The sequence below is a fragment of the Sinohyriopsis cumingii genome, chromosome 1 (genome assembly GCF_028554795.1).
Source record: "Sinohyriopsis cumingii isolate HCF-2022 chromosome 1, ASM2855479v2, whole genome shotgun sequence".
In the NCBI taxonomy this organism is placed as follows: Eukaryota; Metazoa; Mollusca; class Bivalvia; order Unionida; family Unionidae; genus Sinohyriopsis; species Sinohyriopsis cumingii.
In genome coordinates, this window is record NC_142961.1 from 165,737,785 (window position 1) to 165,762,860 (window position 25,076).

A 25,076-nucleotide genomic window follows, 5' to 3' on the forward strand; every position below is an offset into this window, starting at 1 on the left:
TAGGATTGTTGTATTTGCTAAATAACAAGTTGGTAAGATTACTAAAATAACCTCTTGTATAGGTACATTTTTTATAAGAAATTTCCTTTCATGCTTAGCTCACCTAGATACAGATTATTTAGCTGTTTGCACTGATGCAACGACATAACAGCATCAACATATGCTGAAAATATTGCTTCCGTAACACTAATGCAATAGTAGTGAGTTGGGATTTGAGAAGAAATTAGATTTCACATTGGAGTACATGACGGAAATTAAGCAAAGTGTTTGGATTTTTTATATAACGGAATACCGCTTCAAAAAAATTGATTTTGCAATTATATAGGTCACAGGCTTAACCATAAACTATCTTGGACGAAGACTAAAAGATGTAGTATCAACTCTGATCAATGTATTTATTTTATTAACAAACAAAATTGGAATACTTTGGTTGTGAAGGATATTTTAACAGATCTGATGACGGGGGAACCTATAGTATGCTATTTTTCTGCAGTTGGGGACCAGATGTATTCAAAGGATATTACAGTCAATTCTTTCAGCAGTTTCTGTGTATCTCATGTAAAGTGAAGGATTATGGCTCACTTTAAGGATTAGACAGACTACTGTTGCATGCTTAATATTATTGGAAGTGTCTTAAATATTAGTACAAACTGCTATGTACTAAGGTATTTTTGAAAGTATAATACACTTCTAAGTGTTGAGAATTATATTTCCATAGGATTACAGTTTTATGTATAAAAAAATCTTTGGAGTTTCAGATGCTCTAATCATAATGATATTATATATAGGTAGTGGTAGCATGATGTTATTGCTAATTAGTATCCTTTGTGTAATTGTCTTTTATTTTAGTAACGTATTGATTGTAGAAGTTGAATATCATGCAGACTGTTTACTAATCCAACTCTAGGAACATGTTTCAAAGTATATTTTTTACATAATTTGAACAAATAATACTGATGAGGTCCAATAACACTTGATACTATTTTTGTCGTATTAAATAAATAATCAGTTGTTGTTGTTGGTGGTGTTGTTGGGTTTAATGCCATTTTTCAGCACACGATAGGCTATACATGGCGGCCAGTATTAATGGTGGAGGAAGAATCCAGGAAAACCCAGGAAAGAACCACCGACACACAAGAAGCTACTGGCAAGCTTTCTCACATACCCACATTGGCCGAATCTGAAATAATCAGTGTGGTCTAAGTAATGCATGTGATGAAACTATAAATGGTAAAGTAAAGAGAACTGATAATGCACAATATTCAGAACTTTCTCACAAAGTTTATTCTAAATAATTAAAATAATTAAAAGTATAAAAATATCATGATCTTGGATTTATTGATGTATCTATTATGTTATTTTTTTTAAAACCCACAGCAGCAGTTCTTTTCCTCACAAGGGACGAACAGTGAAAAACAATTTTGTCATGCTTGGGATGATTATTACTATTTTCTGATTCGTGAATATGATTTATTGTATGTTTGACAAAAAAACGACGACAAATAAAATCAACTGTTTGTTGTTGTGAAAATACTGCTTTCCCAACACATTTATCATGTAAGTTGAATATAATGCAGCACAATCTCTTATATATGTATTATCTTCTTTTAATACAAAATCATATTATGCACATTGTATGCAAGTTTTCAATCCAAGCTTTCTTCCATCAGCATAAATTTCAATGGATGACATATTTTGAACAAATTGGAACAGATTTTCACTTTTAGGTGATTGACCCAAATAATCAGTTGCCTACCAAAGCGTTATTTAATTTCAATAAAAGCAACAATAAGGCCTCTTCTCAAATATTTTCAATATGCAAAAGACTGTTCAAACATGTATTATTTATTTAGCATGCTGTCAAGTTTACTGTAATATATGTAAGATAAATGTTAGTATTAGACGCTTTCAAAGCACTTTTTAAAAAAACTATGGAATCATCTATTGGACATTTATGGATATGTTCAACCATTTCTCTGTAATGCTTCACTAAAGATGGAACTAGCTTATTTAGCATAATCTAACAAGTTATTACATGAAAGCTGATTTTTGTACCTATGTACTCATCTTGCTCTAAATCAAGTAGTGATACGGCCAGTAGCCAGCTTCATTGCTGGTGACACAAATACATTGCTTTGGTCAAATATTGCATCCAAAACATATCTAAAGCAATTAAATGTTGCTCTTCTTACCAACAGACCTGTAATGAGGAAAGCAGTGTCATTCATTTTGAGTGCAGCCCTATGAAAGAATATGTATAAAAATAAACCAAGGCATCAATATGTACAGATACCCAGGTAAGTATCACATTTGTCTCTGAATGATGTGCACACATTTGTGCATCAAATGTGAGCTTCTAAGTAAAGATCACAAACTGATAACATGAGACTAAATAAAGATGTGTGTTGAATCCATTAACATTCTGTTTTTGTTTAATAATGATTTGGTAAGCTTACAGAAAGAAAGCTGTTGTAAAGGTATATTTTTATCCAAAAACGTCCTTGATGTTTTGCCCTCTCAGGTGTGGAAAATCTAGTAAACTGCACCGACGGAATGGCATGATTGCACCAACATATACTGAAAATATCGCTTCCATAATGCTAATGCAATAGTAGTTAGTTGAGATACGAAAAAAATTATGTTTTGCACTGGAGTACCAATAAGAAATTTAGCATTGTTGGGAACTTTTTATATAATGGGATATCGCTTGAAATAAAGAAAGTTTGCAAACATATGAATCACTTAACCCTAAATATCTTGGATGAAGGCTAAAGAAGCGTCAGCATTAGTGTATCAAGTCTGAGCTATGCCTTTGTTTTATTAGATAAACGAAATTGGAATTTTCTATGGTTCTGCAATTGGGGACCAGACATATTCAAAGGGTATTACAAGTGGTAAGAGTCAATTCCGTCAGCAATATCTATGTGTCTTATGTAATGTGAAGTATTATGGATTGTTTTCGGGATTAGACAGACTACAGTTGCATGCTTAATACTACTGGAAGTGTCTTAAATATTAGTGCAAATTGTTATGTACGGATAGCAGCCAGTACCCTGCATAATGCTACAATCTATATGACTCATTAGATAATAACTGAGGGATTAAATAAAGATCACATGTCAGAGATGTATCATGAAGCTAAGGCAATGGTTTTGAATTTGTATGTAGATCGTAAGATATTCGATGTGTTACAGCATTTGTGTCAGCAGTTCTGAAAGGCGTGAGAGATTGCATTCATTAAAATATCAAACAAAATGCAGGTATTACCAAAAGTATAATACAGTTATAAATGTTGAGAAGTATTTTGCCATAGTATAACAACTGTCCATAAAGATCTTTGGAGTTGTCGATGCTCTAATCTTAATGATCTTATAGGTAGTGGTAACAGGATTGTGTTGCTACTTACTATCCGTGGGATACTTGTCTTTTATTGTAGTAATATATCTCTTGTAGAAGATGAATATCATACAGTTTGTTTACTAATCTATCTCAAGAAATACTGCATGGCTTTCAGTCAGGATCAACTAATCATGTTATTTGTATAGTGGCATTATTTATAAAGTATTTGCTGCATAGACAAGAAAATGATATGATCTAAACGCCATATATTAGAAATGATTGAATCATAAAGTAGCAGTTTAATGGATAATTATTTATAAAGTTTCATTTTCCGAGAAATTATTATGGAATTGTCCAGATAATAACAAAAGGTTATTCATTATGTAATAATCATACTAGTTCCATACTGATGCTGCTTGGAATGTACCCTTTCCTATATAAACTCACATGTTTGAAATCAAATATCTCATAGCATTCCACGTGCTTTTGTGTTTCAGTTTTTGTTGACATATTCATATGCCTTAAGGATAAATAAAATAAAAGCAAAAGAATGAACAAATGCCAAGCACATTCAGTCCATATGATCATCGAAAATATAACATATTAACAACTTCATCTATTGCTGGAGCACTGAGTGGCTGAGTGGTCTAAAGTACCCTCCGTTATGGATCACTGCCATCTCACCTCTGTCTGCGTGGGTTTGAGTCTTGGATTCAGCCAATGTGGGTATGTGAAAAAGCTTGCAAGTAGCTTCTTGTGGGTCAGTGGTTCCTTCCGGGGTTTTTCCCGGGTTCTTCCTCCACCATTAAAACTGGCCGCCATATATAGCCTAGTGTTTGCTGAAAAATGGCATTAAACCCTACAACAACAAATCATCTATAGTTTCCAATGACCATACTAATAAGAATCTTTAATGATTTCAACATTTGGATGATTTTAAAAGGAAGAATATTCTAAACACAATGTTGTGTTTCCATCCGCTTATTCTGAGCTTGTTTCATATGTATTTAATAAAGCATTGAGCACAAAAATAAGATTATAATTATTTATAGTTAATAAGTTTCAATGCTTTTAATACTGTAAGAACATGCTGAATTAGCCAAATTATACAATCTCATATTTGAGGATAATTTGCAGTGGGATAAAATATATAAGACTAAGGGGAGACTGTTACATGGATCACGTGTGACAAAGTATTTCAAAGTATAATTTTTAACATAATTTTAGCAAATAGTAATTATGAGATCCAATAACACTTTATAATAGTTCTGCATTACTAAAGAAATAATAAATGTGTTTGAGATCATGAGTGTGATGAAACTATAATGGTAAACAGAACTAATTATGCCCAATATTCAGAACCTTCTCACAAAGTTAATTCTAGATAATCAAAATATTTAAAAGTATTATAATCTTGGATTTATTAATATATCTATGAAATTATTTAAAAAATAAAAACAAACAGCAGTTCTTTTCTTCCCAAGGGAATGACAGTGCAAACTAATCGTGTCATACTTGTGAAAATTATCAATATAACAATAAACGCTAACCATATACAGTCCATATGATTAACATAATCCGAATATACAATAAATATATTTAGACTTATGCAATACAACTCATCCTTTAAAAAAATGTTAGAAAAGTTCCATTACTCGTTTGTGAGGATATGGCAGTGTTGTAAATCTCATCATACTCTGCTGGGTTGGACATGATGCGATACTTTACATAGTTTTGACCAATAGCAGTGAAGTTCAGGTTGCTGAAGGTGGCCTTCCCTGTTGAGGGATTAAAGGTTGTGCTAAGAGTTCCTGTTAGTGTACGACAACTACTGCCATTCACCAAGGATGCTGTCACATTCCATGTGTGACCCTGTGAGGATAAATACAGAAAAACTCTGAAGAGGACTCTACATTCATTATGGATTAATTTGTTCAAGTAAGCTAAATCTTCCTTAAACCAAGAATTTAAAACTCAACTTGAAATGCCTAACTTCCATCCAAAATGTTTTTGAGGTTCATGGCAGATCTCTACATTTCATGAGCATTTAAGCAAAATTAAACTACAACAAAATAAAAACATAACAAAAACGTATGATCCCCCCCAAAAAACATATCATAATATAAAAAAACATTTTTAAAAAAAACATACCATCACAAAAACAAAACATACCATCAAAAAAAAAAAAGGAAACAAAACTATAACTTTCATGAAAAATGTTTTCATTGTTTTTCTTCCCATCTTGTGTCCCACAACTAATCCATGATGTATATTAATTGAGGCAAATTAACTTGTCTTATTTCCAAACAAAGTAAATATATGCTTGCAGTGAATATATTTTCTCCAGCTGTTAATCCTTAGTTTATTTTTCAATTTTATTATTTTTTTGTACCTGTTATAGACCTAACATGACATACATGGTATAGATAAGTTAAACAAAAGGAAACAAAGAGATACTTGATATTAGAAATGAAAAACCAGATATGATATACTGTGAAACCTGTCCTAATGGTCACCTGTGTTCAACAGTCACCTGTCACTAAGGCCATTTTATTTCCCCCTAATACAAATACTTGGTATTTAATGGTCACCTTCCTTCTACAGTTAGTGACCCTGTGCTTCCTAACCAAACTGGTTTCCCCCAGTCTTATGTGCTCATTTAGTGTATCAGCAGTTTACAGTTCCATGTATGAAAAATTAAACACTTCTTTTGTTTGATGAGCAAGGCATTGTTTAGATAAAGGCATATCATGTGAATCAATGTTTAAGCATTTCATATTTCAATTGTACTTAATGTATTTGCCAACCTATAAGACAATACTTTATGACCAAAAAATCTTAGTTTTATCTTATACTCTGAATCGACTTATACATACATTTTGTCATCCAAATCACTTTATCGTGTGTCACATCATTTTTTGTATGAAAAAAAGCAAGATCAATAATGTGTAAAAAAATATTTCATTTTGGGGAAGAGACTGTATATGAAAAATTTATAAAACCCCACACTGAGAAGGATTTTAAACAATTACATGATTGTCAGTGTTAAAAATGAATGTACATCGGATGTAATTGCGCTAAAGCAGCATATACACTGTTTGTAATATACATTGTTTAAATTTGATATACGTGTGTTAGAATGGACAAGTTAGAAGATGAATATCCATGACAAAAACATATTCCATCACAGTTTTCTTATTGCACATCATGATCAAATAAAAATTATGCCCTATTATGAGAGATAGAGGTTTTGATGATTGTACGGTAATCTGTATTGTTCACATACTTGATGACTGATCTTACTAGTGTACACTTCCATTGTCCAAGAATCATATGGGTTTTTAGTGGTATTTACATGCTAATTAAATATGCTACTGCTGTAGTCGGGTTTTCCAAGCAAACATCTGTTTGAATTCAAGATTCAGCAGACTGGATCAGATTAGTGCGGGTACCAAGAGGGAAATTAGGCTACCCATGGGCTTTATGAATAAGGTATAATATAATGAAAGAAAATGCCAGGTGGTTACACGTGTAAATTTCACAACCAATGACATCTTTTGAACTTGCCGATAAGACGTAGAGCAATTTAAAGTAACATATAGCACAAGCAAAGATTATAAACAATTGCTGCCTAAGAACAGGAAGAGTACATGCACTTAAAAAAAAAAGAGAAGACCTTATTTGTTGGGAATTGATAGGTTGCTATACTTGCAAAGAAAATTAGCATGCAAAATGGTCATTTTTGGGATTTAACCTAATTTGAGTCTATATGGATATAACTATTGTGAATATTTAAACCCTGAAGGAGTATGGTATATACTTTCATAATTTACATTTACTGCTTAATTTATTAATGTTTTCTCTCTCTGACAAAAGCTTCAGCTAAACAGTGGCAACAAAGAACTGGAATCTCTCTCATATATATATATATATATATATATATATGTATATGTATGGTCATATTTTACTTTGATCACAAGGTGCAAGAAGAAAAATGTGATGGAATACACGTGCAACTATCTCTGTATCTCTCTTCTCCCAAAAATGTGGAGAAAGCATTTTAGCATTAATGATGCAATTTCCCTATTGCTGGTAATAGCATACAGTGATACTTTTAATATTTATGAAACCAGAAGTTATTATAGTTTAATTCTACACAGCATCACAAATATTATCCTATCTGCAACTCAATAAATTTTTAGGTAGTATCATTATATGTAGCTAAAAGTACATAATACATTTAAAATACTTTGTGTGAAACAAATTAGGTACTTTTAGCTACATTTATTGATCCAGACTGGAAAGGTTACCGAGTTACAGGTAGGATAAATTTTGTGATGCTGTGTGGAACAAAGTGAAAATGACGAAGCCAAGGTAAGGATCTAGCCTATTCTTATACTTAGCATCAACTTACATATGGATGATGGATGGAAAATTTACCAAATTTGCTCATTTGACTTATACTCAACATTGGCTTATAGGCCAGCAAATATGATATCATACTCTAGTAACACTATCAACCTCAAAGGTATCAACATATCGGCATGAAAAGCAAGGCAGTTTGTATCCTTACAGGAAAGGGTTAAAGCAGTTTGTTTGCTGGATGGTGGGAAATATTTTGTTATCACAGCAGAAATGGAAATTGCCTTTTGTACCACTGTGACAGGTATAGTAGATATCTTCACCTGCATGTGAATTTAAGCTATTGCTGAAGAAAAACTGGTCATCTTTGAGAAGAGATAAGAGTTACAACCTTTTTCATTGGGGTCAGGTGTTATTCAGTAATCAAAATATTTCTGTAAAGGCAGGTGAAGCTTTGGTTCATGGGTCACAATGAAAAGCCACAGCTTTTGATTTTCTGTTCATCATGGGTTTCTCAAGTAAGCCGACTGTCATTGGAGCTTAGCGAGTTCAGCAACTAACTACTCCAGATATAGTTTTTATGAGGACAGATAAACTAAGATTGGTGTATATTTTTAGAGTGCAAATAAACCAAGATTGGTTAATATTTTTAAGTTGGTGATGATTTCATATATAGCATGGATTAAAGTCAGCAGGAATGCAGTAATCTTGTCTGAAGCATAAATTTAGAAAAGAATAACATATACCTGTAATTATGATTTTGTTGTACAGTACACATAAAACAATTTTGATTATATAATACTAATAATATTCTGTGCATTGTATTTATTCAAATATCAACTTTAAAAGGTGAATCTGTGAATAACGGTCACCTGTGTGTAACAGCCAGTTTTACCTTTTCCCACAAGTGAATGCTGTTGACAGGTTTGACTATATGTGATTCCAATGTAAGAGTCAATATGAACTTTTGAACTAAGAATTAGTTCATATGGCATGAATTTCCTCACAAATATGGTGACTGGGGAAGTATGCCTGATTCAGTATGCAAGGTAAAAGCTCCACGTCAAACAAAGGACATAGCTCATCAAATCTAATTTGAAAAGGGTGTCAACTGAATTTGACCTATGACTTCATAAGAAATCCAACTTAATTCCATCCAGTACTTAAGATGTTTTAAGCAGAAAAAACATTTATTACAGAAAATTGTATGGAAGAGATGGACATATGGAGCAGACAGAAGCATCGAACAGATGGATTTATGGAGCTAGACAGAAGCATGGAACAGATGAATTTATGGAGCTAGACAGATGTATTGTACAGATGGACATGGAGCAATATAGATGTAAAGATGGACATATGGTGCAAGATTGATGTATGGGAGAGATGAACAAATGGAGCTAGACATATGTATTGTATAGACGGACATATGGTGCAAGACTGATGTATTCAACAGATAGAGATATGGTGCGTGACTGGTGTATCATACAGATGGTGCAAGACTGATGTATGGAAGAGATGGACAAATGGAAATATACAGATGTGTTATATAGATGAAGATATGGTGCAAGATTGATGTATTGTACAGACTGACATATGGTGCAAGACAGATGTATGGAAGAGATGGACATATGGAGCTAATTAATATATCTAACAGACAGACATATGGAGCAAGGCAGATGTATTGTACAGATGGACATATGGTGCAAGACAGATGTATTGTTGAGATGGACATATAGAGCCTGGTGTTTGGAAGAGATGGACACACAGAACCTGATGTTTGGAAGAGATGGACATAAAGAACCTGATGTTTGGAAGAAATCGACACATAAAGCCTGATGTTTGGAAGAGATGGACATAAAGAACCTGATGTTTGGATGAGATGGACATAAAGAACCTGATGTTTGGAAAAGATGGACATATAGAGCCTGATGTTTGGAAGAGATGGACATAAAGAACCTGATGTTTGGAAGAGATGGACATAAAGAACCTGATGTTTGGAAGAGACGGAAATATGGAGAAAGACAAACAGATAACATTTCATGCCCCACCAATGAATAAAGTCATGGCATAGAACTAATTTTTGCAGGGGCAAGACTGACTGAGAGATTAAGATTAACGTACCCTCCAAGCAATATCTTCAATCTTCTGTAGAGATGTTCCATCAATCAGATCCAGGACAACCTCAGTTCTAGCATTCATGATAACATTTCCAGAGATGGTCTGAGATGCGCTAATTTTTCTGCCTGGGACATCAAAAGGTTCAGAGCTTAGAGTTAAGTTCTTGGCAGTGCTTGGCTGTGAGATCTTGAAGTCTAGGATATAGCTATAACCCTTATGGGAAATGGAGAGGTCTGTAAAGTTGGCAAAGCCACCAACAAAACTCACAATCACATTACCACCGAGCACAGCCTGTGGGTGACCCGTCCCAGCACGAATACTTGCTAATACATGCCACTCATTTTCAGCAGATCCAACCACCACTAGATAACCCTGTAAAGAAAAGAATAGAATCTGAGTTATGGGATTTAATATAATGATCAGTACTGTCAAATAACTATGCAATTTATATATTTTTTTTGAAAACAGTAACATAAGACAGGCACCTTATAAATTTGGTGTACATATAAACTCAAAGCATGACACAAAATACCACTATTCAGGGCTAAGCAAAATTTTTTTTTTAGCCACTAGTTCAGGACAAGTGGTTTCAGAAAATTCACTATTCCCACTTTTCTCTTCACTTGTCCCACCTTACTTTTCACTGTCCCAAAATGGTAATCACTTGCTGAGATTTGATGAGACGTATGTACTTAATCCAATAAAAGAAAGAAAAAAAATACAACATAATTATTTCTTAAAAGAATTTAATTTTTCAAAAACATTGGTTGTTATACATTTGGCTTCTTCAGGTTCATGTATATATGTTATAGCTGATGGATTTGAAAATATGTCCATGTATATGTCTGCCACCTTCAGCAGCACTAAGCCAGCAGTTGATAGCTGTGTCTGGGTTAAAGTCCTCAAGCTTTGGTCCATTTGCAGAAATGTTCATTAGCATTTTTAAACTCTTTTTGTTTAAGGAATTCCTTAAAGAAGTCTTGATTAAGTTCATTGAACTAAATCCTCGTTCACACTCAGAAATAGCTACCGCACACTCAGTATCCTTCTTACGTTTTATCTCTCCATTTTCAAACAAATTTACCTTCTCCGAATCGCCGTTATTAACTTCCTTGCGAAAATAATTTAGCAAACTCATTTTATCCAGAGAGTAACTATCAGCTTGCTTGACAACTACTTATATAGTGGTCAAAACATCAATTTTCTCTTAAATACGAACTGAAACAGCTCATTAGTTAGCTTAATTGTTTCGCTTCAAACACAATATTGCACGTGGAAGTTAATCATCTGTATAATCAATTATAAATTAAAGAATCATTACTGTCATTTAATCAGTTCATAAAGGAAACCAACACTGATGTCGGTAAAATACCTTTCATTAATTTAATTACACTGACTCACTGGATTAAAATCATAGTGAGTTGCTCGTTATGATCTAGACTGAGTAAACTCATTGCAACAAAACTGCTTACAACACTGCTAATTGATCATACTGGCTTTCTTTTGTTTGACATGTTTTGATTTGCCAATAATTTGGTCACTGCACTTGTCCTGGACTAGTGACTTGGAAAATTTTACTTGTCCAACTTCAAAAATGACTAGTCCGGGACGTCGGGCTATGGGATTTGCTCAGCCCTGCTATTTTAATGACCTCATGCAAAAATAAGGTACATTTAAAAATACCTGATTTTATGCACAAAACTTTAAATAAAGATGATAGTGACCATGTTTATTGCTACTGTTGTCAGATGATATCTTGTCTTTTATGTTATTACATGTAACAACAGATATTTGGACTCATTTGGCATACACAACAAGACAGATATTTTGACTCATTTGGCATACACAACAAGACAGATATTTGGACTCCTTTGGCATACACAACCAAGACAGATATTTGGACTCATTTGACATACGCAAAAAAGACAGATATTTGGACTAATTTGGCATACACAAGACAGATATTTGGACTCATTTGGCATACACAACCAAGACAGTTAGTTGGACTCATTTGGCATAAACAACCAAGCATCAGACAATGCAATGATGCAAAAATGTTTCTCACTCAAGTCAATGAATTTACCTACTTACATATGGGAAAACATTAGATCACCAATGCCTGCTCATTTTGCCATCATACACAAACATTCATGAAAGCAATACCATTGTTGAAACAAGTCTATCACCTGAATTGTCTGCAGCAGATTTGGTTATTGCTTCATAAATGTACCCACCTACCAGTAATCCAGCTTAAGCTTCAAATCACTCAGGGTACTTAGAATTGTTATGCTATGTATTATTGCTGAAATGTAGATTTTTTTTCTTGGGGTGGGGTGGAGTGGATAACTAGTTTTATCATGTAACACTTACCTGTCACTGTTGCATAGTTTAGTGTTTTCTGATGTTGAAAAACTTCGTCTGTTTCCTCCCAAAGAGTGGAAAATTCTTAACAAGACGTGGTCCAGAAGAGCATCTAGCATGCCCATGTACAGAACAATCATCATTTTCGTAGATGGTCATTATGCCAGGTCATCTGAGTGGGGTAGGAAAAGGGAATTTGGCAACAGGACATGGTCCAGAAGAGCATCTTGCATGCCCATGTACAGAACAATCATCATTTTCATAGACGATCATTATGCCAGGTCATCTGAGTGGGTTGGGAAAAGGGCATTTGGCAATAGGACATGGTCCAGAAGAGCATCTTGCATGCCCATGTACAGAACAATCATCATTTTCATAGACAGTCATTATGCCAGGTCATCTGAGTGGGGTGGGAAAAGGGCATTTGGCAATAGGACATGGTCCAGAAGAGCATCTTGCATGCCCATGTACAGAACAATCATCATTTTCATAGACAGTCATTATGCCAGGTCATCTGAGTGGGGTAGGAAAAGGGAATTTGGCAACAGGACAGGGTCCAGAAGAGCATCTTGCATGCCCATGTACAGAACAATTATCATTTTCATAGACGATCATTATGCCAGGTCATCTGAGTGGGTTGGGAAAAGGGCATTAGGCAATAGCAACAGATAAGTATTAAATAATAAAATTAGTTTTATCCCCCACCACCAATTACATTTTAACTGCAGAAATACATAACCCATTGCTACTGCATAGATAAAAGCTAAGTTTTCAGTTAGGTCAGTAGGCTGATGTATTAACAGTGAGGAAAAAAACAATAGAAAATGGAAAGCACTCATCATTTAATGGAGAGATACACTTTATGGAATGTTGGAGTCTCTCTGGTCCACAAGTTGTGTCACAACTGTTGGTCCAAGGAAAAAAAATGCCTGCATTCTGTTGTGCTAGAGAGCAGAGGTAGAAGGAGACAGTAGTATGTGATCAGCAAGATGCTTCTTCATGATGTCCTCCATGGAAGAATGAATTAAACAGGTTCATGATGCAGCAATGGCTTGAACATCATGGACTTCTAGTTCCACAAAAGAAAGGTCTCTCTATTGGCAAGGGACTGATAAACTATTTTGATGGTAGTGACAATCCAACATGAAATGGTGGAGGTCGAAATATCAATGGAGTCCTTAAGAGGAAGGAAAATATATTTACTACCCTTCCTTTTCTCTTTGGAGGCTTAACAATAGAAACATAGTGCTCAAACATGGCATAAAAACCTAACTAGATCATCTTCAGCACATATTCATTGGAGACTGTAGATCTCTGTAGGTAGTGAAGATACCAACAAATATTACTTTTATTTAGCTAAATATTCCAGTTGACAAATGAGAGAAATAGATTCATAATTCCCATTTAAACCAGCATGCATCAATAGACAAGGCAGCATGAAGCTTGTTCTGTCATGATGCAGATGCCAAGGTGAGTAAAAAGAGTCTTCAATGTGAAATCTCACTCAATAGTTCATAGGGGGTTTGGGTTAGAAAGCACAAAACACAACACAGATTCAATCTGTGTTTAAAGAGTGGGAGAAATGTCACTGGAGCTCAAAATACATATTCATAAAGATTCATGGCAATCTATAAAAAGTCATGATACTAATTGTGGTAATAAGTCTGTGTGTTGGACTGATGAATTAACATTGATTCCTATGTACCTACACCTCTGCTGAGGAAGGAGGAGGTATTAGTGTGGCTTATCCAGGGTGAGGTGGATGAACAAGCTAAACAGAGTGATTGTTATGCTCAGCTTCAGCTAAGACAGGCTCAGTAAAAATGTCACTTATCTGTGGTATGTATGGTACACTGAAATAATAATACAAAGAAATTTCACAACCTGACATTTATCAGATGTTTCAGCTTTACAAAATTTTAAGTTTTCTCCTTGTACTGACCAGAGAAATATTCAAAAGAACCAACTGCATAATTTTAAACTTACATTTCTATCCACGAACTTGAGAATAGGCTGGATGCTGAATATTGAGCCTTCATTTGCTGGAATGAGATTAGTATGGAACTGAAAACTCTCCACAGGGTAGTAGCTGACATAGCGCGAGGTTTGGGGGTCAAAAGATTCCCATTCCTCAGAACCTGGCCTGGGCAATGGATCAGCAATAGAAGTGGAGAGAATTGTTGTATTCAGTACATCATTGAGGTTTGTTCCACTCTGAATCTCATTCTGAAGGGTGTAGGATATGTTCATCAGCTGCCCATGAGACAGGTCACCTCCAGGTCCAGTTCCATTGATCTCTGAAAGATGATCCAAAGAAACATTTCTATATATTTACAACCAACTCATTAAATACTTACAATTTATTATACAAACTAAATAGTTGACTTCTAAAGTAATCAAATAACCAATCAAGTCAGACATAAGAACTAAATCCAAAAATCAACAAGTTATTTATTCATATGCTTCTGCTTCTGTTAAAAACTAGGTTCTACAAAGCCCATGTGAAAGAAAATAAACTGAATGTACAAGTTGACTTTATCAGCTAAGGTATAAAATCTACAACTTATCTACATGTACATATTTTCATGTATATCAACAGATCTACATGTATAGATCCACAAGCATAGAGCTACATGTACCGATCCACAAGTATAGAGCTACATGTACCGATCCACAAGTATAGATCTACATGTACCGATCCACAAGTATAGATCTACATGTACCGATCCACAAGTAAAGATCTATATGTACAGATCCACAAGTATAGATCTACATGTTCAGGTGAACATTTTACAGATCAAAGCGCATAGATGTACATGTACAGATCCACAAGTACAGAGCTACATGAATAGATATACAAGACTTAGTATAGATCTACATGTACCAATCCACAAGGATAGATCTACATGTACCAATCCACAAGTATAGATCTACATGTACTGATCCACAAGTATAGAGCTACATGTACAGATCCACAAGTATAGATCTACATGTACAGGTTAACACTTTACAGATCAACACGCATAGATTTCAATGTACATATCTACGATGTAATATCTACAAGTATGGATATATATATATATCTACATACATGTAGGATTTCACACCTGTCAAGTACTTTCCAATCATCACCAATGCTAATATAAGTCCATGAATACCATGCTCCAAGAACATAATGGTGACAAAAAATGGCAAATGAACAGCCTTCATCCAGACAGATCCTTGAAATTTTCATGCCTAAAATGTAGGTCTCAGTTAACAATGTGCATGGAAAATACCAAATACTTAAAAATAGTATATGGACCAGGAAAACTTGAAGATTACCAGATGGGGGTAGATTTCCAATTTCCACTTCAATTGTTGTATTGCCGCCTGCAGAAGTTGCTCTCTTACGACGCCCAGAACTTGATTGTTCACTGATGATGTTTACAATTCGGATTTTGGAGTATGGAATGCTTAGGAATGCTGCCAGGTTCTGTACTAGATTTTCACCAAAGAAGTCATCTACAGTCATCATTGGTAATCCAAATGCCACCATAATGACTTCATAGGTCTTGATTTCCACTGCTCTAGGACCCTTTATGATGAAGCAAATTATTCCCGTCTTCATATTGATGTAGTTTGTGCCAGATGCATCGGTGTTGACATTAGGCATATACTGGCCTTCATAAGTCTCTCTTTTTAAGACCATGGCGCCTGTAGGAGTGTATGCAGCATTTTTAGGCAATACATATGTCCCACTAAGATAGACATCAAGTCGGTTGGGCTGGCTGTAGTATACACATACAAGCACTGCCTGTGACTCGGAAGCACCCAGCATGAGGTATCGGGAATTCTGAGGAGATGTGCTGGTGAAGAACACATCATAGTTATGCCCTGTAAGAGATATCAATGAACAAGTGATTAGGCCATCTTTTATATAGGAATGTCCACTTTGCTAGATGTAATAAAAATTAAGTAAATAGTTTATTTAACTAAACTACAATGCAGCCTGTTCATAACAAGGACTTATATGGTCCAACAAAAAAAATAGTAAAATAAATTTCAGTCGACCAATATATGCTTGGGATGAGGAATAGATGCAATGCACCCTCCTGCATGTCATACAACTAATGGAGGCAGGAGTCATGGTGTCTCAGTGGTTAACATGCTAGCCTCCCAATGAAAAGGGTGTGGGTTCAAATCCTATCTCTGACTCAGCTAGTGTCAGCTACCATGGTGTTTCTAATTGCCTTCGTTATAAATAACCTACCTGTGTTGCTGTGCTGTAAAACAACAAAAACATAAACCTGGACAAGTGTCTATATCCTCCCAGTTTTACGAAGAAACAAAAAATACTTCATCTAATTAAAAATTATAACTATGAATCTTCACAGCATGAGTTGCAGTAGCATTCTGCAACACTCCTAGACAGTGGTGGCTACAGAATGCCAACTAAGGTTTCAAAAAATGTATATAAAAATTGCACAAAAACTTTAGAAAGATAAAAGCTTCAAAATAAATGTAAACATTAAGTACAGCAAGAAAAATTATGAAAGAAAAAAATGTTAAAATTCTGTAAAATGTATATAGAATAAAATATAAAGGTTTATACAAACTAATATAATTAAAACATATGGTCAAAAAATTGTTGTATAAAACCACATTTCATCAAAAAGTCTAAAATTGTTGGATGGTACATCATTGTACATGACAGCTCAGACATTTTGAGCAAGTAAATAAACATCAGTTTCAGTTACAAGTGCGACATTCTGTGGACAATGGTCTAGTCAACAAAAAGAAAATATTTTGGAAATTGTGTTTCTTTGAGAATAGCTTAAACACACATTATGGCAGAATTGTACAGGAATTTATGTGCTTACCATTGTCACAACAATTATTCTTTGAACACAAACTGAAATACATTACACTGTTCAAAATAACTGACCTCTCTTGTTGTTGTTGGAAATAAAAGATCAAATTTCACCAGTCCTTTGGACATTATTATTATTGTTTGTTTGATAACACTGGTCAACAGTGAAATCATTACTGACTTGAAAAGGCCCTAATCTGTAGTATTTTGGTGTGCCGAACACGAATATAACCGTGAAAAATTTGTATTGGCTCTCGTTTTGAAGATATTCATATACCTCATTTTCTATGTTTCACTGTGTAAATTTCTCCAGTAGGACTGCAGCAACATCCGGAATAATGATGTAACATTGCATAATACCATCATGCTCACATCATCCACAGTTGATTGCATCATTTTCTGATGCAATGCAATACTAATGCCATGCGGCTGCTGAAGTAAGTTGACGTCAGCAGTGTACTATACATGTGTAGGCCTATTATACTAATGCCAGGCGGCTGCTGAAGCTGACGTAAGCAGTGTACTATATAAAGCCCAATCAGATAGGTTCAGCATTTAAAATATTTTAGACGTTGTGCGAGACAGTTCAAGCTACTGTTACATAAAACTTATTATTTTATCCATTTACGTACAATAAAGAACAGTAATGCCTCGAAAGTGTGTTAATACCGCGGACAATTTTTGCTATATTTGTGGGGATGTGACATTTGCCAACCAGAAGAAAAGTATCAATTCTCAAGTGAAGAAGGCATATCATCTTTACTTCGGATGCAAGGTTGGTGACCAAGACAAGCCTTGGGCTCCGCATATATGCTGTGCTACATGTACAACACAGCTTTCACAGTGGTTGAATTGCAAAAGGTCATCAATGCCGTTTGCAGTCCCAATGGTGTGGAGAGAGCCAAGCAACCACCTAAATGACTGTTACTTCTGCTTGGTTCCTCCTCTTTCCGGCGGAATAACGAAGCGAAAGAAGTCGAGAATAGTCTACCCAAACATTCCGTCTGCATTGAGACCAGTTCCACATGGTGAGGGACTTCCTATTCCAGAACCTCCAGCAGAATATTCTCTTGATTCATCTGACGAAGACAAAGGTGAGTCGACCTGTTCTTCTCCTGGTCCATCAGCATGCAGTGATCCAGATTTTCACTGTGGTGCATCATCAACCCCACACAGAATAACACAGGAAGAACTAAATGACCTGATTCGTGATTTGGACTTATCAAAGAACAAGGCAGAATTGCTAGGATCAAGACTCCAACAATGGAATCTTCTAGAAGAAGATGTCACAATTACTGCATATCGAAAGCGCCACCAGCAATTGGAGCCTTTCTTCAGAAAGGAAAGTAATCTGATATTCTGTTCCGATATTGAGGGCCTCATGAATGCTTTAAAAATCACTCATGACCCACAAGAATGGAGACTATTTGTGGACTCTTCGAAACTGAGTCTCAAGGCTGTGCTTTTGCACAATGGAAACATTCTTCCATCTATTCCAGTAGCGTATGCTGTCCACATGAAAGAGACATACGATAACTTAAGGCAGCTACTGAATTCCATTGAGTATAACAAGTACAGCTGGCACCTCTGTGGTGATTTGAAGGTAGTTGCCCTTTTAATGGGACTGCAGCAAGGATATACAAAATACATGTGTTTCTTATGCGAGTGGGATAGCCGAGCAAGGGAAATGCACTACATGAGGAAGGAATGGACTCACAGGCAGAATGTAGCCATTGGAGAGAAGAATATCCAACACCCAGCTCTGGTTGAGGCTCAGAAAATCTTGCTACCACCCCTTCACATCAAACTAGGTTTGATGAAGAACTTCGTGAAAGCCATTGACCGGACTTTGCCAGCATTCCGATACCTGCATGAAAAATTCCCTCGACTCAGCGAAGCAAAGATTAAAGAGGGAGTTTTTGTGGGTCCTCAGATTCGAGAGCTTTTCAAAGATGACCGGTTCAACAACTTGCTGGAAGGTGACGCGAAACAAGCATGGAATGCTTTTCGCCTAGTTTCTACAAACTTCCTCGGAAATGTTAGGGCAGAAAACTATAAGGAACTAGTAGAAGACATGTTGATGAAGTATAAGAAACTTGGCTGCAATATGTCTCTAAAGATTCACTTCCTTCATTCCCATTTGGATTTCTTTCCTAGCAACTGTGGTATTGTTAGTGATGAACACGGCGAACGTTTTCATCAAGATATCGCAACAATGGAACAAAGATACCAGGGAAAATGGTCCACTACAATGCTGGCTGACTACTGCTGGACACTCCTCAGAGATGCTCCCGAACAGCTGTACAAGAGACAGGCGAAGAAATCTAAGATGTAGTCAATGACTTGATTTTTTATAGGTAGGCTATTACAGTTGACTTTTTACTATTGGAATGCATTTCGTTATGTAAACATTAATTTCTTGCAGATTACAAAAAAACTAGAGCCAATTTTGCAATTTGACTGTCATATTCGTGTTCAGCACATAAAAATTGATAAGAATTGACTAATTTTATTTCAGTAACATGACTTTTGTAAAAATTTGTTGTCCAGTGTAACAACATGCTTCATCTTGCTAAATGCTGATGCATGGCACTTAATCAATAAACCACATAAAATGGATGTTGTTTTTATTGTTTCAAAAGTCACTAGCTTTAGAGTGTTTGCAATAAAGTTCACAATCATTGATATACTGTTTTATTAGGGTGTTCCAAATCTATATGAAAACAAAATAATGTGAATATTTGTTCAATCTGGTAAGCTAATGGAATCATCAAAGAAATATGATACACTATTCTGATGACTCAAACCATGATCACATTCTGGAAGCCTTTCAATTTCTTTTTCTAATGGAGAAATTCACATTTTGCATAATTTAATGATATATCATTGGTACCTTAAGAAAGAGGCCTTGAACTGGAAGAGGGAATTGTGAATAATATTTGTTTCTACAAAGGCACAGAAATTAAGGTGTGTACATTTCAGTATGATCGTGACTGTCCTGTTCTTCATATGTAAATTCTTTTTATCTTTTTCTTAAGGATATAAATTGTTTGATTTTAATAGATTGGTTATTATCTTATCAATATATACTTGCTTAAAAGTCAAGTCAAACTGCAAACAACAGAGATCCTGATCTGCTGAGGCGTAATGTGCCTACAGATCAAGGTCTATGCAATTTATTTTACTGATTACTCCTAACAAACTGCACAAACCCAGATCTACTGATGCATTACGCGATGGCAGATCTGGTTATGTGCAGTTTGCAGTTGCACTCGACTTATAAGCAAGTATTTACTGTAATAATCTGTACTTTTTTCAGCAGTCTTCAAAAAAGGGTGTAAGTTTCAAAATGTGTTTTTGTAAATAAATTTACTTCAGAAACGGTTCACTTTTGTTTACTTTACATTAGATTGATATTATGTGTAACCTGTTTTCAAATGCAAGTAAAAAAATTATCATCACATTGGGTATTCTTGAATTGTCTACTGTCATTTTTGCATGCCATATTTTTACAGCAATGAAGCTTGCATTCAATTTGATAGCTTGCACAAACTTGTGTTTTCTACTCAACTATGGCTTGTACAAACTTGTCAGTCCATGCAAGCTTGCATCAGCTTGTGCATTACAATATTTAGGACTGGGCAACCTTGCAACAGGTTGTCACACACTTGCTTGATAAGCTTGCAATTTCAATTTGGGTGCTAACGGAGTTCCTGCCTCCATTAGTTGCCTCTTACAATATATAGGATGGCAAAAATCTGCCTGTTAAATGTAAATCTGATGATATATGTGCCCCCATGGTATGTAGCTGAAATAATGAAATTCTCAATGTTAGTACAACATACGATCACTGTAAGTCCAGGCCCCATATTCCCAAAATGTTTAAAGGAAGAAATTCAAGCTCAAAAGCTAATGGTCTGAGTGACAGTTTTGGAATACATCTATGTAGTTTATCATTACAATTCTAGGAAAATGTCAGTGATAAACTTGGACAACATCTATGTAATTTACCATTAGCATTTTAGGAACAGGTCTGAGTGATAATCTTGGATAACATCTATGTAATTTACCATTAGCATTATAGGAAGAGGTCTGAGTGATAATCTTGGACAATATCTATGTAATTTACCATCAGCATTATAGTAACAGGTCTGAGTGATAATCCTGGATAACATCTATGTAATTTATCATTAACATTATAGGAACAGGTCTGAGTGACAATCTTGGAGTACATCTATGTAATTTACCATTAGCATTATAGGAGCAGGTTTGAGTGATAATCTTGGACAACATCTATGTAATTTATCATTAGTATTATAGGAACAGGACTGAATGGTAATCTTGGATAACATCTATGTAATTTATCATTAGCATTATAGGAACAGGTCTGAGTGATAATTTTGGAGCACAACAATGTAATTTACCATTAGCACAGGAAAAAGACCAGAGTTAGGAAGATCCTCACAAATTCTATGCTTTTAATTTAAACATATTTTGTAGGATAATACATACTTTTTACACTTATTCTTGTTTTCAAAAGGGCATATAAATATGACGATCAAGGTACTAAAGCTTCCTACACCCATCACATTTACTCCTTGTAAAATATCAAAGTTACTGCATTGTAAAATATAAATAATGTTACAAACTTCAGAACTCCTCTTGTTCTTTGAAACCAGAAATACACGAGACCAGTAACTTGTTAATCTACTATGTCATGGATAGTTTCAAGCTGTGCAAAATACCACCTAACGATAAACTGATATATAAATATTGTGACACTAAAATATAATTTACTGGCCAGTCACATTTATCCTATACAAACCATTCCCACTAAAACTGTAAAAACTAGAGCAACCCTAATACCTCACCATTGCAAACAAATCCCCTCACACACTTTTGAATACCCTTTTAACCACACCCTTCTAACCAAACCCTCGCGCAACCATCCCCAACCCCCACATAGTGAACAGAGAAAAATAATACAAATTCCTTCAATATCTGATGATACTTCCTGCAATGACTGTATTTATGAAGTTTGAGCAGAAAATATTTTAAAATGTCATTTTTATTAACAATGTTGAGCACTGGAGCCCCACCCAAGGATCCCAGAAGCACAAGTCAAAGGTGACACCAATATGCAGAAGTAGTCACCATATGGAAAATACAACTACAGCAAAGTTTCATTCATTTCCAGCCAGATGTTTAGGATGAGATGTAGTTGCAGTAACAGAACAGTGGACAGAGGTAATGCATTGGAAAATGAACAAAAATATCAGATAACAAGTTTTATAAATCAAAAATAGATATTTACACATGTATCATCCGCTTCGCTATAAGCAGCATAGAAAGGGAGATAACAAACTGTTGATAAGGAGCCAAACACAGAGCAAAGACTGGTTGACTCCCAGAAAACAGCATAGAAAGTCTCAAAAGATAGCATAGAAAGTCCCAGAAAACAGCATAGACAGAAAACTGATCAAGCAGCACAGACAGGGAGTATGAAAAGGAACAACAGAGACTGTGAGTCAAACAAACATTACAGAAAGAAAGTCAAATAATCAGTCTAGATATATGTCAGCCAGCACAATATTTGATAGTAGACAAAGGTCTACACTAAATGCAGTTAGGCATATCTTACACATCAACAAATTTTGCAAATCCTCACATTTATGGCATAAAGTGAGACTTAGATACACAGAAATATTATAAATAAGGCTAGTATATGCACACACAGTAAAATCAATTAGCAATGAAATTGGATAAAACAAAATATCAGATACTAGGGTACACTGCAAGGTTCCTTGTGGTGTTTTTCTGATAACATCTGTCTTCAGTTATAATAAAATTTGGATATTACAATACAATTTGTTGGGTCTCTTAGACTCATGCTGTCTTAAGTTTACTTCAAATATTGTACACCTGGAATTTGTTAGGGTATTTCATATCTATTGTTTTCCGCTATAACCAGTATAGCATGAATTCAAAATTGTCACAGAATATAATACTGTAACAAAACATGTTATTAAACATCTCTGAGCTGCAAATTTCATAGTAATTAAAAACAGTTTACTTTAATGCCAAAATAAGCTTATGTAATAATTTCCATATCAAAATGAGAATATCTACCTGCAGCAACAACAGCCTGGAAGGTAGATAGCCTCTTCTGACAGGTATATCCTGCACACCATCCATGGTCCTGGGGGCCATTTATCAGGTCAATGTAGCCATCACCATAGTGGGCCACAACTGCAACTGGGGACAGACGACGTGTTTCGGTATCAGCATCCATACTCTCAATGGTAAGCACCAGATAATCCAGCCCCTGACAAAGCCAGGCCTGCCATCCGGTACTAAGCGTGCAGTTCTCATTCCGAATTATACCTGAAAGAATTTGGTGCAGAAATACAGCAATCTATATTACAGATGGATGACATAGAAGGCCTAAAATAAATTTATATTTTACACTGCTTTGTTTAAGACAGGATTAAGAAATATTGCTCTTTTCATACCCAAATTTTCTTGTTCCTACTTATTCATCAATCGTAGAGCATCAGAAAGCTGTATGTCAGCATAAAGACTTGCTATTGATACTATTATTGTATCTATGATTGTACCTCTCTTTGCAGCAATACTGTTGACACTAATCCTGGCCCCTGTGACAGGGTCAGTCAGGAGCTCTTTTGGAATCCTGTAGTCACCCAATCCTCTTACTGGATTTTCACCCCATTCAAACTCAGACTGAGAGATGATGGATGCCTGCTTGCCAAGGAAACTTCCATCCAGGTCAGTCATAATTGTCTTCTTCTTGGCATCACAGTCCATGTCAACACAGTCAGATGGATCGATCTTCCTAAAAATGAAAAATACTAGGGCATTTATATTTTACACTCATACACACACACATTTTTACAGCTGCACTATACTCATGTGCACTACATACATACATCATACATGAATACATACATGCATACGTACAACATACATACATACATGCATACATACATCATTCATGCATACATACATGCATAAGTACAACATACATACATGCATACATACATGCATACTTACATGCGTGCATGCATACATACATATACATGCATGCATGGATGCAAGCATACATACATACATACATGCATACATACATCATACATGCATACATACATACACACATACCCCCCCACACGTTACCTGAAGAAATCTCAATATATAAAAACATCAAACATACGCAATATTAGGCCTGTGAATGAAGACCTTTTGAGCATCATCAACAGACACCAAAGAAGCCCTTTCTATTGTCAGAGGATGGTTACCATCATCACTTCCTTCATTGGTGGTAATGGCAAAGTCTGTCTGGGTTGAGCAGGAAGTTTGGAAATGTGCAAATGTCACATCTGAAAATGAAATTTCAACTATTTTAAGATTTTAATAGATTCTATCCTACAATTTGGACCAAACAATTACAGTAAAGCATAAGATATATGACCCCATATTATCAGAATTAAACATCTGATTAACTGAGCAGTTTTAATATCCAAACCATACTAATGCCAAGTCATTTTCAGAAGAAAAAAAAATGCAACACAGAGTAAGCATGATGTTGTCAATTAATGTAATTGGTGTAAACTCAATCAAGTTTTTTAAAAAATATTATTTATGTGTAAGCAGAATGTTAAAGATATGTGCAAGCCCTTAACACTAACAAAAGGGCAAAAAAATACTCCCTGGAGTCCTAATGTTGTATGAATTTTGGTTATACTTTATGTATCTGTTCTGAGACATGCAGGGGCCCCGAGTGGCCGAGTGGTCTAAAGCGCTCTTCGTTACGGATCACTGCCATCTCACCTCTGTCTGCGGCGGTTCGAGTCTAAGATTCAGCCAATGTGGGCATGTGAGAAAGCCTGCCAGTAGCTTCTCGTGGGTCGGTGGTTCTTTCCGGGGTTTTCCGGGTTCTTCCTCCACCATTAATACTGGCCGCCATGTATAGCCTATCGTGCTGAAAAATGGCGTTAAACCCCACAACAACAACAACAACAACTGAGAC

At 35.3% G+C, this 25,076-nt stretch overlaps 1 protein-coding gene across 1 annotated transcript in view; it reads right to left on the minus strand.

Annotated features, from left to right (window-relative positions):
- The window catches only part of LOC149808315 (fibrocystin-L-like), a 185,574-nt gene that overhangs the window by 17,288 nt on the left and 143,210 nt on the right, over positions 1-25,076 (minus strand). Inside the window, exons 52-58 of the mRNA XM_089966980.1 lie at positions 24,261-24,426; positions 23,650-23,885; positions 23,162-23,416; positions 15,505-16,056; positions 14,167-14,477; positions 9,823-10,191; positions 4,995-5,211 (exon numbers count right to left, since the gene is read on the minus strand). Of these exons, the coding sequence (XP_089823106.1) occupies positions 4,995-5,211; positions 9,823-10,191; positions 14,167-14,477; positions 15,505-16,056; positions 23,162-23,416; positions 23,650-23,885; positions 24,261-24,426 (2,106 nt within the window). The remainder of the gene's footprint in view (positions 1-4,994; positions 5,212-9,822; positions 10,192-14,166; positions 14,478-15,504; positions 16,057-23,161; positions 23,417-23,649; positions 23,886-24,260; positions 24,427-25,076) is intronic.